Source organism: Erpetoichthys calabaricus, chromosome 17 (assembly GCF_900747795.2).
Source record: "Erpetoichthys calabaricus chromosome 17, fErpCal1.3, whole genome shotgun sequence".
In the NCBI taxonomy this organism is placed as follows: domain Eukaryota; kingdom Metazoa; phylum Chordata; class Cladistia; order Polypteriformes; family Polypteridae; genus Erpetoichthys; species Erpetoichthys calabaricus.
The window spans coordinates 471,527-497,255 of NC_041410.2; the positions used below are offsets into that span (position 1 = coordinate 471,527).

Here is a 25,729-nt window from a genome sequence, read left to right on the forward strand (position 1 = left end):
CCTCCTCAGGCACAACTCCAATACTGAATGACCATTTAAGACCACCTGCCTGTCTCTGGAGGTGTGGGAGCCACAACAGAGTGTGCGATTAGAACCCAGGACAATGGACCCAACAGACACAAACACTAACCCCGCTGCCTTGTTTTATTTGGAATATACTGTCTGTGTGGAATGCAGCTGCAAGCATTTTTAATAATGATAACATCCAAGGCCTGTTCGAGACCCCCAAATAATGGGTGCTTCACAACAGACAAGACACTGCCTATATGATAGTGCCTCTCTCCTTTAGGTGAGGATCTCAAATATTACTAAAGACGACGTTGTCTTGCTTTTCTTTTTAAATAAGATAAATGACCTCAAAATCCTTGGAGGTTTCTTTGAAATGACAGGATTTGACGAGAGTTTCGAGTTTGTTGCCAGTAAACACTTCAGAGATTGCTGCGTCAGTCAAGTGGCGACTGCGGCCCCCTCACCTGAGTCTCAATTGAAGGTGCGGTCTTTGGTCCAACAGGCTTGTTGATGCCAATGTTGTAAGAGATAACTCTGCTGGAGCTACCACTGTTGTCCTGCTGCCACTCATTGACGGTGAGCTCTAAAACAAATATGGCTCATTTAGTGCTGGAGAGACAAAGCATCTCAAAATAATGAAGCCAGGATGAGTTAAAAGAAGCAAAGACAGCCATGCGCCATGGAGGAGGCTCCTTACCGGTCATGTTGCGCTGCTTGAAGAGATCCTGCATGAAGTGAGGGTCAGTGAAAAGCAGCTCAAACAGCTTGTCCACGCCGATATGGTAGACAACATTGATATGCAAACGTCCAGCAAGGTCTGTGCAGATGGCCTCCACTTCTACTGAAAGAACATCAAAGGAATGTCACAAGACTGCAGCCGCTCTTACCTCTGGGCTCGAAACGCAACACAACACCGAATGAAATGTCGCAGAATTCTTCCTGCATATCCCTGCTTTAGATACCCTGCTCCCAGAGGGCTGTGGTGACTTCAGATTTCGTTCCATTTGATTTCAATCCTTGAATAAGACCCTGCTAGGATTACCGTCTTGTAAAGGCCTAGCAGTAAATGAGCACACCATCTGTGTGATCCATCAAAGGGTATCAGCACATGGAAAAGAGCATTCAGTGTATGCCAGGGAGAAAGGGGACAGACAGATGAGGGTGAACTGTGGAGAATTTAACGTCTGCTGAGATCCTAACATTCTGTCATTAATTGTAGCAGGCAGCAACCTGCTCAGACATAACAAACACTACACGTCTCCCGAAGTACAGCGCGACATTGTGGTGTGGGACAGAGAGTGACGTCTGCAGCTCTTATGTCGAAGATGTGACCGTCACGGAGCACAAGCGTCTCCACGGCTGGATTAGACCTGAAGGCCCACTGTTGATCAAACAGTAGGACCTCAATGGGAGTCCGCACAGTGATTAGTACTGCTGCCTGACGGATTTAAATTCCGGGCTTCAAATACCTTTTCAAGATGTCACTGCTGTGGAGTGTGCACATTCTCCGGGTGTCTGTGGTTTGGTTTTTGGTGTATGTTAGGACGACCGACAAGTTCTAAACTGGCTTCTTGTGAGTGTCTGCGATGGTCCAGGATTGGCTCCTGTCCTGTGCTCAATGCCGCCAGCCTCACCCATCTCCCTGAACAAAGTTAAGCAGGTCTGGAAATGTCATATTAATGTAATCAAATAAATTCGAGGTCAAACCCAGCACTGTGACAGGGCGGTTAATGATGGAGGTTTCCAAAGCTACAGCAGACACTTCGCTTGTCCATGTACCTACGTATAAGATTACTGTACTGTAGTGTAAGCGGGCTTCACCACTAATGTACCAAAACAAAAAAAGGTGGCCGTGAGTGGAACTCCATACTCCGATCACGCACAACGACTACAAGACAGGCTGGCGTTTGAAAAACCTTCTAGTGAAGCAGAAAACAAATCCAAGTACCTTCATCTTGTGTGTCAGAGGAATTGCTCATGTCTGTGGGAATGTCATCGTCATTGATTAGGTCCAAAGAGTACAAGATCCCCACAGACTCTCTTTCGGAAGCAGGAGACAGAATTTGATTGGGTAAGCCATCCAATTGGCTTTCAGGTCTCGGCTCAGGATCATCCAAAAACTACAGCAAAAAAAGAGAAAAATAATAAAGTGTTCAGTGAGATGGCGGCAAAGAAGTCCAAACACGTGCCTGAAACGGCACAGGACGTGCCAACATTGACTGCGAGTGCTCTCCACAAACTCCGCACCTACAGTGAGAACCGTTCTTATTTCCTCCGGCACTGCACTGCACTGGGGGATTCAAAGTGAAAGGAGCACACCCTTGTGAAGGGTCCTGACTCGGGCACATTCATAGCCCTACATGTCTGGTAGTTTCACTTTGTAAAGAGCTGCCAATCTGGAGGACAACTGGCACAGAAAGAGAACTCAAGGCAGCAGGATGCAACTCCACACAATTCCTTCTGGCTGCACTAGGAATGGCACAGACGTCCTGGGGTCATATGGAGGGAGCCTTATAAAACCAGAAAAGTCACAGCCCCTGCAGCTCCGAAGGGCATATTAAGGGCTGCTTCTCTTTAACTGGTCACATAACCTGTCCATTTAAATCTGCGCCATGTCTTTAGGTATTTTAGTTTTAGTGCATCTTTCTGGCATACGCTCATCCCACTTTTCCAGTAAAGTTCAGTGGCCAACTGAATCCAATGCCAGTACAAAGTTACACGCACAGTTGGTTTGGTCCGTTTATAGGAGATGGACGTCTGAAGCAGAGCTCCGCTAGCAGCGGCTTTATTTTCCCACGTATTTCATATTATTTAGAGGTATCCTGTATTTAACCCGACCAAGGAACTTCCACTACAATATACAAGCATGAGTAACAAGAAGAAAAGTCAGAAAGAACCAGAAAAGAAACTTAAAGCTGCATCGAAGTCCGGACAGACTTCCGGCCTGAGTGCAGGTGTAAGGTATGGCATCACGGAGACTGACCTGGAACAGGCAGAAGAGTGCGCAGAATTCCTGGGGCCCCGCTCCATTGTATCGTCTCCAGTCGAGAGTGAAAATGGGAGCGAAGGCGCAAGTGATACAGGTCGCGAGGGATCGCCGATTACAGAGGATCATTCGAGACTAGAAAGGGCTCTGCAGGACGTGCTCTCATCTACTCATCGCGAGCCTGTAACAGGAGCTGCATTTTCACTTGCGGAGCACGAAAGCAGAAGCGAACTGTCCGAACTGAAAGAGATGATCGCTACACAGATAGCTACACAGATAGCTACACAGAAAGAGATGAACACTACACTGGCCACTGCCATGGTTACGGCCATGAATGAGCTTAAGAAAGATAACACAAATGATCTTAAGAAGGTGGCCACTGAGCTCAAGAAGGATAACAAAGATAAGGAAACGCGTCTATTTGAACGTTTCGACGTGAACTTTAAAGGCATGTTGGAGAAATTAGTGGAACACATTGAAGAAACTAACTCCAAACTGAAAAGGCTTGATGATCATATTAATGACGTTTCAGACCAGCTGGAAGACGTTAAGCAGGGACTCACGGCTCGAGTGGAAACAGCGGAACAAATGGCATCTAACGCCGATGAAAAAGCCACAGCTGCGAACTCGGAATACAAAAAACTTGGAGACAGACTTGCAGCCCTGGAGGATGGGTGCAGAAGAAATAATATAAGAATTGAGGGTATACCTGAGAAACGAGAAAGCTCAAGCCCAGTGAAATTTGCAGTAGAATTACTGTCTAAAATAATTGGAGATGACTTTAAACTCGACAATGAGATAGCCACGGCTTATCGCACAAAGATACCAAGCGCCTTTAAATCTAGGTCTTTTATTGTCCGCTTCGAACGACTAAGATGTAAGCTTGATGTGATGGCACTTCTCAGACACAAGCAAGAGATTATATTCGAAAATAATCTTATTCGTATTTTTCCCGACTTCTCACCATCAACAGCTGCAAAACGCAGATCCTACAACGACATTAAAAGGATGCTACGGGAAGCCGATATCAAATACAGCCTCTTGTATCCTGCCAAACTGAAAGTGGAAGTTCAAGACGGACATTATATTTTCTTCAGCAAAGAAGAAGCTGAAAAAGAATTAAAGAAGCTGTTTCCGACACTTTTTTTGAAAGTTAATTAAAATTAAAGAGCCGTATTCTATCAAGGCACGGGAAAGACCGATGATCTGATCGCTGGATCCATGTTTAAAGAGACTGGTATTATAATTATACATCTCTTATTCTCTTTTTTTAAAATTTTTTTTATATCTGGACTTTATATGTTATATGTTTATGTTTCAATCAGAGTTATAGAGCTATAGACGTGAGTGTGAAAATGTGGAAGTGATTAAAGTAGGATTCGTTTTATTTATTTATTTTTTTATTTCTTTTCCTTTTTTTTTTTTTTTTATTTTATTTTATTTTTTTTTTTTTAATTTATTTATTTATTTATTTTTTTTATTTTACTATACCTTAAAGTAGACTGTTTAACTTCATACCCTTGGTTTAATGCTTGTTCTACTATTTATACAATTACCATTATACTATTACAGTATGAATTACCAGGTTTATCCTGGACTAGTTTTTAAAATCACTCCCAGGGTTGTTTTTTTTTTTTTTTTTTTTTTTAACCTTAATATCTTAACTTAAAAGCGCTGAAGATTATTTCAAGATTAAATATTGTTAATGAGAACATTTTCGGCAGATAGTATTAAGGATTTAACTGTAAAAGATATCTCTGTTTTAATTCTGTAACGCCGCTGCAGGGTGGGGTTTGTTTTGTTTTGGACGTGCTCTGTCTCTTCGTATGTCAGAGGACTGGAACATCGCGAAGTGGGGTCTAGCCTCATGTGGGGAGGCAAAATGGGGGGGTGGGGGGATAAAGGGGGGAGAGAAGGAGAGCAGGTTATATCTAATCTATTCTTATAATCCTTATAATTATAAATATCAATGCAGCAACAGGCTAACATGCAACAACTCCTGGGGAATCTTGAAACTAAGATTAAAACTGCCATATTACCAATTAAAACTATAAAATGACATTAAAAACTCAGAATCAATGTCTCCATGATGGGACAGTTAACTTTGTGAGCTGGAATGTTAAAGGCCTGAATCACGAATTAAAGAGAAAGAAAGTATGCTCTCACCTAACAGGCTTAAACGCTAAAATAGTATTTTTACAGGAGACCCACTTACTAACCAAGGATCAGTTCAGATTACAAAAAGACTGGACTGGCCAAATGTTCCATTCTAGCTTTATAAAGAAAACTAGAGGGGTGGGAATTCTCATACATAGAACAGTTCCTTTTGTAGCATCAGAGGTAGTGTCGGACCCTGAAGGGAGATATGTGATGGTCATGGGCAACTTATATAACAGTAAAATGATTTTGATAAATGTTTATGCACCCAATGTTGATGATAAGGAATTCATGCAAAATCTATTTGCATCCATTCCCAGTGTGAACACTCATAAAATTATAATGGCTGGGGACTTTAATTGTGTTTTAAATCCACTCTTAGATAGGACTCCTGTGACAGGGGGGACGACATCTAATACTGCAAAGATAATTACACAGTTTTTAAAGGATCACAACTTATCAGACCCCTGGAGGTTTCTTAACCCAAACTCAAGAACATATTCGTTCTACTCACCAGTGCATTATAGCTACTCAAGAATTGATTATTTTTTTATAGATAATAATTTCCTGCCTACAATTAAATTATGCAAATATGACACAATTGTTATCTCTGACCATGCCCCTCTAGTCTTGGAGCTAAAATCAATAAGCCCCTCGTACTCACCTCGCAGATGGCGTCTTAAACCTCTTTTATTGGCAGACGAGAACTGCACAGAATTTATATCCAAACAAATCAGCTTCTTCCTAGAGACAAACATGTCTACAGAGGTTTCTGCAGGAACACTCTGGGAAACTCTAAAGGCCTTCCTAAGAGGCCAGATTATTTCATATCTTTCCCATAGAAATAAATTAGAAACCAAGAAAGTGTCAGAGCTAAGAAATGAAATTACTAGAATAGATGAAGAACAAGCCAGGCGTCCAAGTGAAGCTCTTCACAGGAAAAGGCAGGCCTTGCATACAGAACTTAACATCTTAACAACTAAAGAAACTGAACAACTTATTTATAAGTCTAGACAGCATTACTATGAACACGGAGAAAAAGCTAATAAGCTTTTAGCTCAACAAATTCATAAACAAGAAGTTCACAATGCAATACCAGTAATCACCAACAAGAATGGAGAAGAAATCATCGACCATAATAAAATAATGCACACATTTAGAGATTACTATAAGTCTTTATATTCCACTGAGCCCAAAGAAGACAACACGCAATCTAATGCATTTCTGGATAATTCACAAATACCACAAATAGATGCTTTAAGTGCTGAGGAACTAGATAAACCTCTAACGCTAACAGAATTACTAGACGCTATAAAGTCACTACAAAGCGGGAAATCATCAGGCCCTGATGGTTACCCCGTAGAGTTTTATAAGAAATTCTCCACTCAGCTAGCTCCACTCTTATTGGTAACATTTACAGAAGCTAAAGACCACCAAATACTACCTCAAACATTTCGACAAGCATTAATCACCGTCTTTCCTAAACAAAATAAGGACTTGTTACAATGTGCATCATATAGACCAATTTCACTCCTGAATAATGATGTTAAGATACTCTCAAAAATCCTAGCTAGAAGGATGGAGAAAGTGCTGCCCTCGGTAATATCACAAGATCAAACTGGATTTATTAAAGGCCGACATCTATCTTCAAATCTCCGACGCTTGTTTAATGTTATATATTCACCAGCAAAATCAAACACCCCAGAGATATTACTATCATTAGACGCAGAAAAGGCATTTGACATGATCGAATGGAATTACCTTTTCACTGCATTGGAGAAATTTGGGTTTGGCCCGAATATTTGTGCTTGGATTAAACTACTGTATACCAGTCCAGAAGCTTCAGTTTGTATTAATAAAATTTGCTCAGACTACTTTAAACTAGAACGTGGTACCAGACAAGGATGTCCCTTGTCGCCACTGTTGTTTGCAATCGCTATTGAACCACTGGCGGTTCACTGCCGAAATTCTCATCAGATAAAGAGGATTGTCAGAGAAGGACTGGAACAGAAAATTTCTCTATATGCAGATGATATGGTCTTATATATATCGGACCCAGAAAACACTGTCCCTGCTGTTTTAACAGCACTAACAGAATTTCAAAAGATATCTGGTCTTAGAATTAATCTGAATAAAAGTATACTCTTTCCAGTGAACTCACAAGCATATAATATTAAATTAGACACCCTACCTTTTACCATAGCAGATCAGTTTAAATACCTAGGGGTAAATATCACAAGTAAACATAAAGCTCTTTATCAACAAAATTTTGGCGTCTGTATGGAAAAAATTAAGCAAGACTTGCATAGATGGTCAACCCTTCATCTCACTCTAGCCGGAAGAATTAACATTGTTAAGATGAATATCCTTCCTAAACTTCTCTTTTTATTTCAAAACATTTCAATATATATCAATAAATCGTTTTTTAAAAAGTTAGATTCAATAATAACCTCATTCATTTGGAACTCAAAACACCCACGTATCCGAAGAGCGACCCTACAAAGACCTCAGGCAGAAGGTGGCATGGCTTTACCTAATTTTCAGTTTTATTACTGGGCAGCAAACATACAAGCCATAAAAACCTGGACACAAATAAATGCACATACACAGGCTTGGTCTGCAATAGAAGTAAAATCCTGTAGTACTTCTTTATATTCCCTGCTTTGCTCTCCAATAAATGAAAGTTATCGCAAATATACTAATAACCCAATTGTGCTTTACTCACTCAGAATATGGAACCAAATTAGGAAGCATTTTAAGATGGAAAATCTTTTATCAGTGGCACCTTTGCAAGGGAGCCACCTCTTTCAACCTTCGCAAGTATATCCAGTTTTTAATACCTGGAAAAGTTTTGGGATTAAAATGCTCAGAGATCTTTATATAGACAACATATTTACATCTTTTGAACAATTACGTTCAAAATTTAACCTCCCAGCTACACATTTCTTTTACTATCTTCAAATTAGAAATTTTGTTAAACAGAAATTGCCCGATTTCCCCCACCTTGCACCCTCCACAATGCTGGAAAAAATACTGCTCAATTCCGAGGAAACAAACACTATTTCCGCAATATATAAAATCTTATTAGAGTCCCTACCTTTCAAAGATCCAAGAGGACATTGGGAAGAAGATCTCTTAATCAATATATCAGAAAAGGAGTGGAAGGTAGCAAAGCAGAGAATTCACTCGAGTTCTATATGCGCAAAGCATAGAATTATTCAACTAAAAATTATATATCGAGCTCATCTGTCTCGCTTAAAACTGTCCAAAATGTTTCCAGGCCAGGATCCGACCTGCGAGCGCTGCAACCAAGCTCCTGCCTCACTGGGTCACATGTTCTGGGCCTGCACCAAACTAACATCATTTTGGACAAAGATTTTTAAGTGCCTCTCAGACAGCCTTAGTATCACAATCCCTCCTAACCCACTAACAGCTGTGTTTGGTGTCCTTCCAGATGGACTTGAATTGGAGAAGGACAAGCAAACGGTGATTGCATTCACTACACTCTTGGCACGCAGACTTATTTTGTTAAATTGGAAGAATCCTAATTCTCCTCTTATAAGTCAGTGGGAAACTGATGTTTTATATTATTTGAAATTGGAAAAAATCAAATTTTCAGTTAGAGGATCTGTACAAAATTTTTTCAAAACTTGGCAGGATTTAATCAATATTATTTTAGAATAAGAGAATTAACTATTATTGTATTTAACTCCCTTCTCCATCTCTTATTTATATAGATATTTACTTCTCCCCTTCTTTTGTCTAATGTTGCCTTATTAAAAAGCTTAAAGAAATTTTCCTTTAGCTAAGCTCTCCTTCTCAGGGATGGGGTTTGATTTGTTTTCAAATTTGTTGGGTTATAAATGGATCTGTTTGTATGGAATGATTACAATGAAAATTAATAAAATAAAAATATAAAAAAAAAAATAAAAAAAAAAAAAAAATGAATCCTGGACTGGGCGTGAGCACAAAAGGCAGAGTGCGCGCTCGTGTCTTACTTATTCCGTCTTTCACAACCCCACATGGGCTTCGACAAACCTTTTTATTGTTTGTTTAATAAAATGCACCGCAGGCTGCAGGACACATCGGCTCATGGCTGTGAAGCACATTTGGACTCTTGGTTTTTGCAGTCTGAAGCCGCGGCTCTGGGATGTGGTCCCAAGGTACACAGTGGTTACGTTTCTTTTCATCCCAATCCCACCTTCATTAAGTAATTTGCTGTTTTTCATATTTTGGTGTCAAACACTGTTGAAAGTAAGCATTTCTATTTATTAGATGGCGGCAATGTCGTCTTTTTGTCTTAGGATTTCAATGGTCATGACAGCTGCCACACCGTCCTACATGTTCTGTTACTTAGTGATGAGCACAATGGCAGGTCTGGCGCTGAAGCAGCTGCAGGCATTCAGGCTTGTTTGCCTTGGTGTCCATTCTGCTCATCACTATTAGGACGCAATTGAAACAACAAACTCCACGACTGATCATTTTAAAAGGCCAACCAGGAGAAAACGGGATCAAAACCAGCAGACTGAGAAAAGCCAAGAATCAAAACCAAAGTGAGGAGCGAAAAAAAAAAAATGGAGGGTCTTTGAGTGGAGCTAAACTAAGAACACCGGAGAACAAAAAAGAAATATGCGTTATAAAAGCAAGAAGCAAGGTTTGTTATCTGCAGCTCCGGTGACAACACGGCAACCTTTGAACTCCATTGTTGCAATTATTTGTGTGTCACGACCCCCAGTGGACACTGGGATACAACATGGCACCCAGAAACCAAACAAAATCCAAAATATATATAAAAACCGCTAAAAGATAAATGAATAGGAAAATTGCAAAAAACAGTTTGCACATAAAATTTTGACAAAAATACTCTTAGATTTGTTAGAAATGCAACTCTGACGCGGATCTATCTATCTATCTATCTATCTATCTATCTATCTATCTATCTATCTATCTATCTATCTATCTATCTATCTATCTATCTATCTATCTATCTATGTGCTTTTCCAAATGCAGGAAAAAAAAAAGGAGAAACAAAGAGCACCTAATTACATAACAAAACCAGTTAAAGGAAAATGACTCACTGACTGGGATATTGTGGGAACAACCCCTGGGGGGCACCAGGACGGAGCTAGAGAAGGGGGTCTCGGTCCTGCTTGGCTGCAGTAGTCTCCAGTTTCCCAGTCAAAAAATGCGGTTAATGAAATGTCTTGGCCGCGTTACCACTCTCGTCTCGCCTTAACGTCCTCTGATGCTGCACAGTTTGTCTTTCGGAGGATGTCCTCAAATAATGCTTTGCTTCCAAATGATAATTTCTGTCAGTTACAAACTCTCTGTTGAATGTGGCAGGGCTGGTCTCGTGTTTTCATGACACAAAGAACCATCTTGATTAGCAGCAAACAAGTCACAACGTCAAATAAGTGAAGTCACACAATCCAGATGTCAGGCGTTCAGCTGTATGCTCACAATGCCCCAAACATGTATTGGCCAGAAAATAGACTCCTGCTTGACAGAGACGCACGCATCACTTTCAGGAGTTAAATAAGTAATGGAAAGTTCTCAATCGTAATCGGTGGACTAAGATTAAGCCCAATGCAGTTATGAATTAGCAGCAGTAATTTGCTTCTAAAGATGAAACTGACTGGAATGAAAACCAGAAGGCACTCTGGCCCTCCATGAACACGACCAAGGAGCCCCTCCTCAGAAGAACAAAAAGCTCAACATCAGAAAACAATGACAGGACAAGAGGAGATCAGCAACAAGGCACAGAATTAAATAACGTAGGGATGGGCTTCTGATGTGCAGCCCTGTGGCCCTGTAAGATGGAGGCTGGAGAGTTCTCTGTAGTCTGACTGATATCTCCCAGGGGCAGTCTGGTGATAACCACGAGTACTCCTCGGCGACTCAGGGGACTTCGCTCATTCATACAAGTGCTTGTGCTCTTTGTACAGGATACCCAGCTACCATTTGAGGTCCACAAATGGCCTGTTAGATCCTTCACAGATGACAAGGCCTGTGAACCTGTCAAATGACTTTGTGAAGCACAACAAGGCATCCTAGGGATTACCAATCTGAGGCGCTCACTTCCTTTGTTAATAAACATTTTGAGTGAGTGGAGCTGGAAACACACTAAAAACAGACAGCTTACACAACCCAGTTTGTTTAACACCACAAAGGATGCCAAGTCCTTTATACCGCACACCATCCTGGCATACCTGGATAATCTAAACTGCTATAATCAAAAAGGATCACAAATGTCTTCAAATGCTTGAATAAAAGAACAGGTCTTCAACTGTGGCACGGCAGAAGCTGATAAAGTTGTCTCCAAATAAAACTGGCACCGGCTCCACTGTTTTCTGGGCATATATAAAACACAGTGCCTTAGAGGGGCAAACGGGTTTAGTAAAGACCTCAACTGTGTGATTCCAGGCCAGGTTTTATCCTCAGATCACACTCCTGATCACCAACTAATGGTCCTAACTGACCTCATCTCTGTCCTTGTATCTTTGTCATATTGTATGTGACGTTTTATTCCAGTTACTAATCAATGGAAGACCTTCCTCTAAGAATCTCGTGGCACTGCAGACACAACAACCAACCTGAACAGATTGCTCAGTAACTCACCGATGGTCCGCCATCACTGCTCTCCACTGAGGTCATGGAGCGGTTGTTGACGCAGCAGTTGGCTAGTGGGCTTGCATCCAACTTGAGGTCCATACTGGGGCGAGATGAGTGTTCACTGCGCAGCTCCAAAAGTTCTGGCACAGCATCATCCACTGGTCTACACACCCAAAAGAACATTAAAAACATTGTTAAAGTCTGGTGTGCTGAAATGACACGTGGCCACCACCCTCTCTTCAATCTTGGGATCCTACTGTAGAAGACTCCAGAGCTGACTAGAGATGCCCCTGATCAGGATAGGGGAAGCAAATGTGAGTAAATGGGCATCTGAGGTACTGAATTGTATTTAACTAATAGAAGAGGAACACATGGAAAAACGCACGCATGAAACACTAAAGCGTTAATCCCCAGTCCTGTCCATAAGTGTCAAAAGCATACAGCGTCCCCTTTAATCAAGTGCGAATGAAAAGAGCGAAAATTCAATGGCATGTGTGTCATCTCACTGGTGAGTGGCGCTTCAGTGAAGCAGAAAGGTGTGTGTTTATGTTCCTTTCTAAATCAATTTGTTCTTGAAGGTTGCATAGCTCAGCCATTCAGCCCTCTGAACCGTTAAATTCTTGGCTTCAGTTCTACAGGATGCAGAGAAGGTGTAATTTGCTCTAAGACTGGGCAATCCATACGTCAAAAAGAAAGCCAAGCACTAAATATTACTAACCAGAAGAAAGTGCCGAGGCGCAGCGATGAGCTCCCAGGGTCTCGCTTTGACAACGTGGGTTTCTCCAGGTGCTCATTCTTTGCACATGCCAACATGGTACAACTAGACAGGCCCTACATGAGTGAATGGGGGGCCTTATGCTGTGGAAGGAACTAGCATCCCAGTCACAGCTGATTTGTGACTCGGCCAAACATTGATGGGATATTCTGCAGCCCCACATGACCATGAAATGTAAAAAGTGGATTAAAACTAGGAAACTTACATGATCTGATCAGTAGGTGAAACATAATCTTCATCCTCACTGGTAAGGCCCAGCTCCGTGCCATAGCATTGGTGGACAATGTGCCATAACTCTTTTGGGGACAGGGGCTGTAAAGGTAAAACACAGCAGCTTAAATCAGAAAGAAATGGATCACAAGCAGAACTGCAAAAACATGGGTGAAGCACAGGCGTCGGGGTCATCAACGAGCCTCAGACAGGATTTCTGCAATTTTATTTGTCAAGTCTGTGGAGAAGACCACTTGGCTCCTTTTCAGTACCGTTTAGCTTAAATATAAGTCAACTGCTTTGAGCCGCACAGCCTGTCTGAGAATAACTTGGTGGTATACGTTACTGGTATCACTGGGTTACAGTTGTATGCAATCTGTGAGATGTGGAAATGTTTGTCAATTAGCTATCTGCTAGATCCACCTGCGGCTTTCCCAGACACGTTAAGTTTCAGTTGTTCTGTACGTTTCATTGTATGATCATCAGGCTCAAGATCAACTGCAGCTCACTCTAATGGAAACTCTCTGGTCCTGAATGTGCCGATTTACTCACTTAGGAGAAATAAACAAACATTCGGTGTAGGACGACTGCAGACTCAACTGGCACGTTTGTGGCCTCTGATCTCACTTAACCAATAGCCAGTTTGCTTTGCCCTACATACTCCGTAATGACCCGCTCCTCCCTGATCCTGCCACTCTAGCCATAATCATCACTTCCTTCAGCAAGGTACAACTTGTAGGTGTCGCTTGTGTTTGCTGTGAAATAAGCCAATGACCAGTTACCAGTTTTGCTCCAGTGTGAAACTCCCAAACAGTCTTTTTTGGGGCTCCGTCATTACTGCGGCCTTCTTCAGCCTTCTCATTTACATTCATTTTCCAGCACCCTGTGCCAGGCGTTATGGACGTGGCTCTGTTATGAATGACAAGTCTTGGCAATGTGTAAATTTAAAGTACAAAAGGCCTCACCTTTTCCAAGAGCGCATTCTGCCATAGTCTGAAGATCAGCAGGTAACTGCGGTCTCTGGCTCCGAATGAGGTGAAGAAATGCTGCAACAATCAGATCAGAAATGTCACCAGGATGCATCTTAAAATCACACCGTCTGAAAATTGTAACGTTATGTCAAAGTTTACAAAAATTTCAGCCATATGGAAATGACGGACAGATTTTAAAAGCTTGGTCTAGACAGGGGGGTGTACAGGAGTAACTACTTACTGCACATACATGGACTGCAAGTCTGCTTTTCAAGGAGATTTTATCATTTAACCTGCACGAATATTCAGTACGGCTCACAGACAGTCAAGTGGGTAACAAGGAAAAGATACCAAAGAATTTAAAACCTCAATGAAAATAAACTGTAAGTAAAGTGGGATTGGGATCTGGAGCTCCAAACTCATTATGTGTCGCAGACTCGGCCTTTACTTTAACTTTGAGAATTCAGTAGTCAGCCTGGTCTGCCACTGAGGTGCTGTAAGCTGCTTTGGCGGAGGCCGACTGCTTCCCCAGTGCACTAGGTGGCAGTGTTCCTCAGGTACAGCTCTAGTTCGGACACACACAAGTTCGGGGTAGCCCTGTTGGGGTCCTTTGGTTCCACCAGAGGGCGCTGTAGGGAGAGGACACTCGTTTTCGGGAGATTTGGCCTGACCCAGAAGTGCTTATTGGGTGCAATGTTGCTGCACTGGAAGTTGTCTTACATCCAGCACTCTGTCTCACCCAGGCGAGTTGGGAGATGAGAGAATAGGAAGACAACAAATGGTGTACTGTGTGCAGGAAGAAATCCTTTTAACCTGTAAAAGGTATTGGTTCAAATAAAAGGGCTGTTGAACCCAGAACTGGTGTCTGTACAGTTGTGTCTGGGGTTTTGGGGATCAGAGAGAGATGCCCCCTACAGGTCACAATATGTGCACAAATGATCCTGAAAAGCATACAAATAACAAGTTTAAATATGGCATCATAACTACAGATGAAGAATTACAGGAGGACCTGGGCAGATAGGGGCATTGTTGTGGCAGACCAAATTTAATGTAAGTATTACATTTAGGAAGTAAAAAGTTAGATTTGCATACACAATGAGGGGTCTGAAACCTGAAAGTACCCCTTATGAGAAGGACCTGGGTGACCGGTTACTGTCCACATCCAAGGTTACGTTATATGTGTGCAGCACACGCCAAGGGAGGTCATACTCAAGCTATACAATTCAGTAGTGAGGCCTCACCTGGAGTACTGTGTGCCGTCCTCCGTCTCCATATTAGAAAAATACTCAACAATGCCAGGAAAAGTCCAAGAAAGTTCAGCTAGGCCGAATCCATGACTGCAAATTATGAGTTACAAAGAACGATAGAAGAGGCCCAATCCTAGTGGTTACTTAAAACAAATGCAACAAGAAAATGGGGGCGCAGATGGAAACTGGTTAACGGTAAATGCTGTACAAACATTAGAAAGTCCTTCTTTACACAGACAATCCAAGACACATGACATGAGCGACCATGTAGTGAGGGACCGAGTAGGACTTTGAGGCCTTCAAAACGCGACTTGATGTTATTTGGGAGACATTAGGCGAGTAGGACTGACAGGTTTCGTTGGGCTGAACGGCCTGTTGCAGTCTGTAAAATTCGGCGACGTCTTCTCATGTACTGGTTCTGCTCTTGTCCCAGGGACAGACATCTAGAAGGTCCTGGGAGCCGAGGGATCAGATTAATAAAAGGTTTTTGATTTTTCACAGGAAGCTGGAAGTTTCAATGTTGGAAAGTCCTGCTGTCCCTAAGGCAGATGTTCCATCCTGTTACCTCAGTTTCCATAACAGGACCAAACAGAAATAATGGCAGGTATTCAGACATGTCAATAACTTAGGAGCCTCGCATCACACTCAGAAGTGGCGAGACGTCAGAAATGCACAACTTACTCTCACATATAATAACAGTAATTAAAGCTAAGACATGGAGTAAAGTGGCACACAATCGTTTTATGCATTTAACATCACTCTGGCTGGCCTGCCAAACAGATTATATACAGTAATATATTGTCACTAGACAAGTAATTAACAAAGCCAGAGAGCTTTTGTATTGGCAATAGACTTTTAATTTGTCTACACCACAAAAGCAATGTAACTGCTTACATATGTTAGATCAAATCGGAGACATCTGTTTATTGCAGCTTATTAGCAATGGCTTCATGATTCAGCCTGTGGAGTGCGCAGCTATTTGCTAAACCATTAGCCACCTAAATGGTCCGTGGAGAAGAAGCTGAAGCTCTAACTGAAGGAGAGATGGTCAGAAAGCAAGCAGCTGACCATGGACTTGAAAAGCTCAGAGGGGCTCAGGTGTCAAATGACACCGACGGGGTGAACGGCTTTAACTTGGGAGAGTTGCTGATGGTCTTTAAAACTCCTTCATCATCACCTGGGTTGTTAGAGTGGTCAACATCAACCTCACTTTTGAGAAGGTCAAAGTCGGTCAGTCTGCCTTCCTGGATCAACATTAACTTCTAGAGAAGAACAGTGGAGGACAGCATTAAAGTATGCCATGACAACTGAGCACATGAGGCTGACGTGAGTGGTTACAGCATCTCAGGTCACTGGATGGCCCATCTGATGACAGATCATCTCATTGTCTGTGACAGATGCCATCGAGCAGGTGACACCGTAGCAGTCACACACACACACACACAGTACACCAGCAGACTGTCATTATGGCCCCAAAGTTGTCCGTTTCCCAGGACTGCTGATTCAGCTTTACCGTGTAATTCAAGTTCAGTCCTGGGACATCCTGTGACTGCAGCATTTCACTCCAGCCACTTTCACAATCGGTGTGTCATTCTTCCTTTTAAGTGATTGGATGTTTAGTTATCTGGCCTACAAATGTTTCAGAATTCATAAACAGCTGTATTCTTTGCCGTAACTTAAAAACTTACACTTCTTCTGATCTTTTCTGTTTAATTTTCCCTTTGCTGTGGAGTTTGCTCCCTGAATTTTATCCAAGTGCTGATGATTGGGAATTAGCAGTGCAAACACGCATCCAGACAGCTTTGGATACAAAAGGGGAGCAGGAAGTGTACGGCATGCTGGCAAGCAATTTAACGGAATGTAAATGAAGGGTTTTTTAATTTTATAAAACGTTTAGACTTTATAATGTCTGAGAAAACCCCAGAACTGTGATATTTTGTAAGCCAGTCTCTGGATTTCCTTTCTTCCAGTTTCGACTTTCAAATGACTTTTGTTGTACCCCCCTCGCTATGACCTACTTTCTCAAATCTTTCAGTGCATTTCAGTTTGTTTTTCAAGCACAGCATTACAGCGTATTCTTAAACTGCTCTTTCACCTTGTCCTGATCTGTACAAATCTGGATGGCATTGGGAATGAGCTTGGCAGTCTTCTCCTTGGTAAGGGACGTCACATCCTTCAGCTGGATGGTAATCTGGAATTGGCAAACGAAACGCATTACAGGAAATTACAATTAAACAGAGAATGCATGAAAACACACAGCGAGACCCACAGAACCTGAAAAGCAACAAGAAACCTCACAGTTAGGCCATCCATCCATTTTCTAGCCTCCTTAAACTGGAATAGGATAACAAAGCCAAAGGCATTCACAGTATGCTAAATAAAAAGTAGCACTGAAAATAAGTGTGTGTAGCGAAGACACACACACACAATAAAAATGGCAATGAATGCCCCCCTGCCAACCCTTGCACTCACAGTGGTTTCCCAGCGGAAGATGTTGCTGTAGAAACAGATCCAATTTTCCGACAGATAAAGGCGGCCCTGCAGGAGAATGTCTTTCTGAAGTGCGCAGGAGTAATCTTTGAAGAGAAGAACAAAGATGACAGGCCTCATTAAAAAAAGAAAACAACCTGCAAACAAACTCAGCTTTCTGTTCTGTCCATTATTCCTTATTAATTCCTCACTTTTTTCAATTCCTTAGAGCACTAATTGGTTCCATTCCATCTGAACTTGTGTGGTGCCGAGGTGTCACGTGGCTCTTGCATGGCTACACTCGAGTCCCAATCTGGGATCCTGAGTTGGTTAGTGCATTGTCGCACCCACCACATGACAATCAGCGTGTGCTCCTAACCATGGACTAGGGTGTTGTAGTGTGTTAGCCATTATGGATGCAATGAGAAGTCAAGCAAATTGACCCCTTGAATTGGCTCACTACAAAGATTACAATACGCCAGCGTTCGTGGCACCTCAGGCACCTTCTTCAGGCCAGACTGCATATTGTAATCTTTTCAGTTAGCTAATAAAAGGTGACATTTTGCTTGACTTCTCACTACATTACCTTCTAGAAAGTTTAGGGTGACTTCTAATGACAGCATGTCACAGTAGGCTATCAAGGTGACGCCATGTAACACTTCAGAGTTGACAACAGACTCCAACGAAATGGAGTTGGCTGTGATTAAAGATTCACACGGATTAGCAGCTCTGTGGCAATAGCAGGCCACCCTAAGTAGCACATCGGCAGACCAAGAATGAGGGTCAGCGGTGGCTCACTAGAAGGGTCTTCCTTAAAAGCAAAGAGTGACACATGCAGGGCAGGCATGTCACCGGGCACTTGGGTAATGTGGCTCAGTCCCCGGTAGGATTACTTTTTCAGGTGCTGTCCATCAGTCGAGAAGCTGTCATTTTTAACAGGGTGGCTTGGACTAGAGCTGTGCTGTAGTTCTGTGTGCTTTCACAAAACACACGCGTCTTGCTGACTTCACTGGCGTGAAGATGTCAAAGGCCAAAGGAAACCCACAATGACTGTCATGACCGTAAAGCACTGCCAGGTAAGACATACAATGGGAACCAAAAAAAAATGACAATACAAGACTCCTTAAACGGAAAGAAAAAGCAGAAATGTCTCGAAGAGGCAGGACTCACCGACTATAAGGCGCTCGGTGTCTGGTAACTTCTTAAACAACTTCCTGAAGTCCTCATTGCGCTGTTTGTAGGTGGGGCTGAGCACCTGCTATAGAGGAGGAAGATGAGAGATGAGCCACGCGTGTCACCGAGCGGAGAGCCCACCCAGAGCACTACTAGACACCCCTCAGCACCCAGACCCCAACGGAAAGCTCACTCATGTGCCGCTAATCTCCAGCGCTGCACGGTCAGACATGATGTAATATTTAGCTATGAATTGCTGGGTGTATGTCAGAAATATCCATCATTTGCTTTTTTAGGGCCAATACTCTGATCCTGATTTGCTTTACGTTTGGTTTTATTTCTCCTCCTATGTCCCTTGTTTGTGAACATTTATAATGAACATATCCAGAAAGCAAATCTTTCTTACAATAAATAGTCAAATGTTTCACAGTACTATTACCCATCATGCACAGTCTGCACTGAAGGGCATCGAGAGGTAACACAGCTTCGTCTTCATCACGTCTGCACTCACTCCATCGGTCAATAGTAGGACATGATCATTCTGGGTGCAGACCAGCTCAGCGGCCCAATTGGATGCCATTCGTGCCCGAAGGCCGAGCTCATTGCATGATTTTGGCCGTCAGGAGGTCCCACTGTTCTACCAGTTGGTTTGCTTCCTTCCCACCAACCTCAATCACAGTCAACATGAAGAGTCAGATTTCAAGAAGTACAATCTATCCCCAATACCGTGACTGAACGGGATTAGCCAAGTTCTCGATGTGGGCACAATCAGACAAGCTGGACACTCTCCTCTTCCTCAAAGACACCCGATTACCTTAAGATGGTAAAGATGACAGAAAAACAAACTCCTGAAAGGAAGGCCCTCCAGCTGCTAACATTTTCTGCCATTCAGAGCCAGTCTAAAGGCAAACTGGGATTATACTCAGGGATGAGTGACTATGGTCTACCTCAGTCTCCATGCAGGGAGCAGACAGAGAACTGGTTTGGGGTGCACCAGGACATGCGGTGAGCACATCCAGTATGCCACACATTTCAGTGGATACCGATGGGATCTTTTATGCGGCGCCAGGCCAGGGCAGATCGTTAGAGCTGGAGAGGACAGCCTGCTTCTTAACTCATCTTGATTTTCATGGCTGTGTCTCTGAGTGGGCATTCAGGGTCACTCCCTGCCAGTTTAGGCTCTGGTAGCCGGCAATGCTGTGCTGTAAATAAGCAACTGTAGAAAATGAGTGAATGGCAGAATGAGCTAACGTGGGGTGCCTGTCTGGTCACGTTCATGCGAGTACACACCAGTTAACTTATAGAGCCATGGCTGGCAAAAAGCGTGACAAGTAGGGGTCTGAGGGAGTCTCCCTTTATTTCACTACTTTCAGGCGTCAAACCTTGGTGTACATATCGGTAAGTTGTACAACATGCCACCAAGTCACAGTCACTCCAAGGCAGGCATGACAGGGTGACATTATGAGAATGCATATCCATATAAACGGACAGCTGCACTTCAATGTCATTTAAGCACATAAATAAATAAATAAATAAATAAATAAATAAATAAATAAATAAAGCAGATCCCTGCTCTGGGAGAAAGGCAAAGCTGCTTCTGCTTAGCATTACTTTTATCAACAGGGGGCCGGACTGCCTTAGTCGTTTGGTTAAAGTGGCTCAGCCAGAGCGATTCTCAGGACTTACACCTCAGGCCTCACCATCTTGACACATCTTTACAGGAGTCAACAGAACCAATCTGATGAAGAGCAACAGCGAAGAATGCACTTTGGGGAAGCTACTCGAGTGGTGATTTGACCACATCTGATATTTCAAAAGTAGAGATTAACAATAAGTGGAAACCATTCTGGTGGACTGAAACCAAACGACTGATATGTCTGTCTGATTCTAAGAAACATCTGACATCATCCCATCCTGTTTGTTTGTTACACTAAAGTGATGATTCTTAGGAGTTTATTTAGCTTCTGTAACAGCCAGACAAAGTGATAGCCATCGAGCTTTCAAAGACTCCTTTTAAAAGGCAAGTGATGATCAAAGGCAGTCAAAATTCAAACAGGCCCAGCACCATGGTGGAGCGAGTGGAAGTGTGCAGGCTGCTGCTTCTGTGACTCTGTCTCTCCGTCTACATGGGCATACGTTTCGTCTCCATGACATTTATCTTTGTGTGTTCACAATTCTATGTGCGGACAAAACGGGGTGTTACAGTCGGGAATTCTTTAGGGCTTTCCACACAATTCAGAAGTTCTAACCACTGTGGCATCATAGCAACTCCTTTGGAATTTTACATTCCTAGACAAACATACCATCGTATAATATTTGAATACTAGTCAACCCGCGGCATAGCATACGCCACATAATTATGTATTAATGGGTAAACACTTCCTGAAAGACACAGTTGTCCAAATAGGGTGGGTTTGAGGATACGACTGTAGGTGAATGAAAAGATGGAACTCTGGAGAGGGCAACATACAATTGTCCGTGACTGACAATTGGAGGACCGCCGTCGTACGCTCATTCAGTGATTCACATCCGCGACAAACAAACTGTTTTACACGCTGCATACAGCGATTCACATCTGCGACAAACATGATTTTTCTTAGATGGTTCTGTCGCGTCCACCCTCGCACTCGAAGCATACACACCGCCTGGTCATGTGCCCGCTCGCAAGAGCAACTCACGGAGACCTGCCCACCAACTCTAAGACCATGGCGTGTAAAACAGTTTGCGATGGTGGACGCGGTCGTGCGTCGTAACCGAAAAGAATAATGAAAAGTCAACGTGGCTCACAGGTGCACGTGGAGTGTAGCAGAGATGAACGCGAATGACGCCGTGTTTTGTGAGTTGCTGCGTCCGAGTTGGTGGGCGTGGCTCTGCGAGTTGTCGTCGTATCCAATGGTCTTAGAGTTGGTGGGCGTGGCTCCGTCCTGCGTGCTCCATGGGTGTCTTGCTCACTGGCGGCTTAGTGAATTATATATATATATATATATATATATATATATATATATATATATATATATATAGATAGATATTTTCCACCAAACTATTCTGCAGCACAACTCCTCCTCCTCATTTTTGCACCCTCCCAGGTAAGCTACAATGCCTTGAGGAGTCAGGAGCCCCAAATGGAACACTTGACTTCATGTCCATGGGGCAATGAAGTGAGCATTTGGACTCCAGACAGAGAGCCATGGCAGCAGAGTATCACCCAGAGCTCACCTTCTCTTTTAGTAGGATGGCCACAGACCTGAATGCCCTGTAGTCCGCGTTAGGGAGTCTTAACTAAATGGAGGGCATAAAGACGTCAAGCCTCACCTCACCTCACCTCAGAATGCTCTTCAAACGAATAATTAAATGTCATTGTGGAAGAACGACTGACTTAGTATTACAGCTGCAGGCATAAGAGAAGAGTGAACAAAGAGTATACGCGTCACACCCTACAAGACGTGTTGACACCAACAGCCATGGAAGTATGCCCAGCAAACAGTAGCAAGAGTACAAAAAGCAAACTGAAGATCCAGCTTCTCATGCCACAGGAAAACAAATATGTGGGGTTTGTAACCTCCGAGGTAACACGTTTGGAGACAGGATGGCCCAGAAGTGCTTACACAAAGTTTTCAGGCACTGCACATTAGCAGAAAACTCACCAATGATGAGAATTCAGAGCTGACAGAGCAGGTTAAGAAAAAGAAACAAATGCTGGGCCATGAAAGGCGTGGATCTTAGGCAGTGAAAGACAAGACATCAAAGGCGGCCAAACGTGTACTTACATTGTACCAGCTCTGCATCTTCTGGAAAAGACAAAACAAGCAGGTGGGTTACTTATCAGGGGGTGCAAGGGTCTCCGTACAGAGCGACTTCACATCTGTGCCGTGCCCTACCTTGGCATTGCGTGCAAAGTTGCGAGCAGACAGCGGGTAGCTGGACGGAGTGCTGTTGGAAGAGCCAGGAGGCTGAACCGGTGGCGTTGCAGACCCCTTTTCTGAAGAGCTGTCCGAACCCTTCTCCACCATGGTGATGCTGCTGCTCTCCCCGTCACAGGAGCGGGATGAGGACCCCGATGGGAGCAGGCGTTTACGCACAGCTGGGGAGCTGCTAGGAGTGCTGCGCGGAGAGTTACTGGCCGTACTGCAAAACGAGAAAGAAAACAAGAAGAAGTCAGCCAATCAGTCAATGGGGACGTATCAGAGCAGCACATACAACAAGGCCTGCTGAGGAGAACGTTGTCACCATCACGAGTGTCACATCAATCCTGGCCAATAAGACGTCATTAGTAAGACCGCCCATCCATTTTCCTGTACCAAATAAACCTCTTCACAAAATGCTTGGCCTTGTCTGGACCCTCTGAGCTTCTCCTGGACTTTATCTGGGGAGTTCTGCTCGACTTCAGATGGCTGGTACTCCTCCTCTGAGATTTTTAGATTTCTAACTTTTTGGAGACCTGGTCTGGGACTAAAGATGTCCAGAAAGCAACCAAAAGGTGGAAATAAAACAGAGTGGCAAAACCATATCAGGCAATGCCAGGATCTGATCTGGACCCCCGAATGGGCCAAAAAAACAAACCAAACTCCTTTGGTATGCACGGCTTTCAGAGGTGCAGTTTTGAAAATGTCCGACCTGTAAGTGGAGAGAACTTCCAAGTTGTGTCTCACCACCAGACTGTAATATAGAACTTAGTTGAATAAAGAACAAATCTAAAATACCAATTTAAACAAAAGCACGTATGCTTCTGAGGGGGCACAGGGGTTAGCGCTGCGGTCGCACGCCTCCAATGTCTTTGGTCAAAGCCCCACATCGGGGTGTTGCCTTCTGTGTGAAGGTCCATTTTGACCTACAAGACCCCAACTCTGGGTATTCTGGTTTTCATCCCAGTGATTGGCACACGTCCAGTGTCTGACTGGTGCCCAATCCAGAGTCAGATCCTACCTTTCACTGGATACTCCCAGGATTAGGCTGCGCCCTCTGACCCCATGAACCGGATTGAGCAGGTTTCAGATTGTTAGTATGTGTATCGTGACCCCATGACCTGCAGTTTAGTAACATCTCTGGCCTATTTCAAGAGGCTGGCATCAGGAAGGGCACTCGACTGTGCTCCAGTATCCTCAGTGGGGCAGGGGGCAGCTGGCCATCAAAGGTGAACCCAGGAAATGTCTTTCAGCCTGGCATTTACGAATAATTCTACACCTGTGTCCAAACACGCCTGGGCAGACACACAAGCAGCCAGTGGCATGACCAACGCTCAAAGCAGAGCCTCGCCAGCCCCAAGCAATAAGAAGCCCACAGCACTAACTTTATTCAGAACAGACGGAACCATCTGGAAACTGGAGCAGACGTTCAGGCGTGCGCGATCATGTGACTGTGTGTGTGTGTGTGTGTGAGCGATGCCTTTTAAAGGTTCTCTAAGCTGTAGTATTCCTTCAGAGAGTGGCAGCTTTTGGATTATTTTTCTTTTTGCTCTTTTTAACAAACTATTCTGATGCACCAGAATGAACATTCAGACATTGAGCGCCACCAACATGTTCTGGGTTTGTTTTTGCACATTTATTTATTTATTTGGTGTCCTTGCATAAGGCCGAAATGAAATCAGTTTCACTTCAGATTGTGCTTTCACATGAAATCAAATTAAGTGAACTTGTGTCCCACTGATATCAGCGGTTCAGTTTTTATAACCCATGAATTGTCACTCGCTTGTATTTTGTTCGGAGCTCTGCACTTGTAGTGATCAATTCTGTCCCCTTGTCTTGTCACTCGTGTTCCCCCAAGCTGATGTCAAACTACTTTGGATTGGCTGCAGACGCTCTCCGTGCACAAGTGGCATGTCTGTGGCCGCAGTGCTAAAGGTTGGTCCTCCATTGGTCAGGTTTTCTTTTTCTAGTTCTAGGAGTAAACATGGCCGCACTGCTCTCTGTCGGCACTAAAGGAAATGGCAGAGCAGAGATCTGCTCTTCAGGAGATGAAGGTGTGCCAGACACCAGTACCAACATGGAGGTGGCATTTCACCACAGCAGAGGGTCTACAAATGGATTGAGAAGTTCAAAAATGCTGGACAAGTGCCAAGCACACAGAGTGAGTGGGATGCCTGTCCACAAATCAAGCAAGCCCACACTACGATTCTGACAAACTGCGAGAAGATTTCGAGCCCCGGTACACCTTAAAAAGTGGACCACTGCACCAGAGAAGAGCCGTGGGCAAACGAGAGCACAGTGCCCAGCAGAGAAACTGGCTGATCAAAGTCGAAACTTTAGCACTGCGGCCACAGAGACACCGCATTGAACGCTGGACAGCCAAGGCGTGCGGACGAGTGCGGACTCCGCTTCACACACACGGCACGTCGGTCCCAACAGCGACTGTATACATGGTTTGTGTTTTTATGGTTGTGTGTGTCAATTCTCTGGCCTGCTGGGTATTTAACGCATGTCTAATATCTCGTTTATAGTAATCCCTCCTCCATCACGCGGGTTGCGTTCCAGAGCCACCCGCGAAATAAGAAAATCCGCGAAGTAGAAACCATACGTTTATATGGTTATTTTTATATTGTCATGCTTGGGTCACAGATTTGCGCAGAAACACAGGAGGTTGTAGAGAGACAGGAACGTTATTCAAACACTGCAAACAAACATTTGTCTCTTTTTCAAAAGTTTAAACTGTGCTCCATGACAAGACAGAGATGACAGTTCCGTCTCACAATTAAAAGAATGCAAACATATCTTCCTCTTCAAAGGAGTGCGCGTCAGGAGCACAGACTGTCAGAAAGATAGAGAAAAGCAAACAAATCAATAGGGCTGTTTGGCTTTTAAGTATGCGAAGCACCGCAGCACAAAGCTGTTGAAGGCGGCAGCTCACACCCCCTCCGTCAGGAGCAGGGAGAGAGAGAGAGAGAGAGAGAGAGAAAAACAAACAGTCAAAAATCAATACGTGCCCTTCGAGCTTTTAAGTATGCAAAGCACCGTGCAGCATGTCGCTTCAGGAAGCAGCTGCACAGAAGGGAGCAACGTGAAGATAATCTTTCAGCATTTTTAGACGAGCGTCCGTATCGTCTAGGTGTGCGAACAGCCCCCCTGCTCACACCCCCTACGTCAGGATCAGAGAAAGTCAGCACAAGAGAGAGAGAGAAAAGTAAGTT

At 43.5% G+C, this 25,729-nt stretch overlaps 1 protein-coding gene across 5 annotated transcripts in view; it reads right to left on the minus strand.

Moving 5' to 3' along the window:
• The window catches only part of gramd1a (GRAM domain containing 1A), a 109,358-nt gene that overhangs the window by 24,469 nt on the left and 59,160 nt on the right, over positions 1-25,729 (minus strand). For 4 of the 5 annotated variants that reach the window (XM_051920804.1, XM_028823445.2, XM_051920806.1 and 1 more), the window contains exons 2-12: positions 22,488-22,734; positions 22,377-22,397; positions 18,607-18,694; positions 17,440-17,543; positions 17,063-17,158; positions 13,715-13,795; positions 12,745-12,851; positions 11,771-11,927; positions 1,958-2,129; positions 707-850; positions 474-592 (exon numbers count right to left, since the gene is read on the minus strand). In XM_051920804.1, the coding sequence (XP_051776764.1) occupies positions 474-592; positions 707-850; positions 1,958-2,129; positions 11,771-11,927; positions 12,745-12,851; positions 13,715-13,795; positions 17,063-17,158; positions 17,440-17,543; positions 18,607-18,694; positions 22,377-22,397; positions 22,488-22,734 (1,336 nt within the window). The remainder of the gene's footprint in view (positions 1-473; positions 593-706; positions 851-1,957; positions 2,130-11,770; positions 11,928-12,744; positions 12,852-13,714; positions 13,796-17,062; positions 17,159-17,439; positions 17,544-18,606; positions 18,695-22,376; positions 22,398-22,487; positions 22,735-25,729) is intronic. The other variant, XM_051920803.1, reaches the window with a different exon arrangement.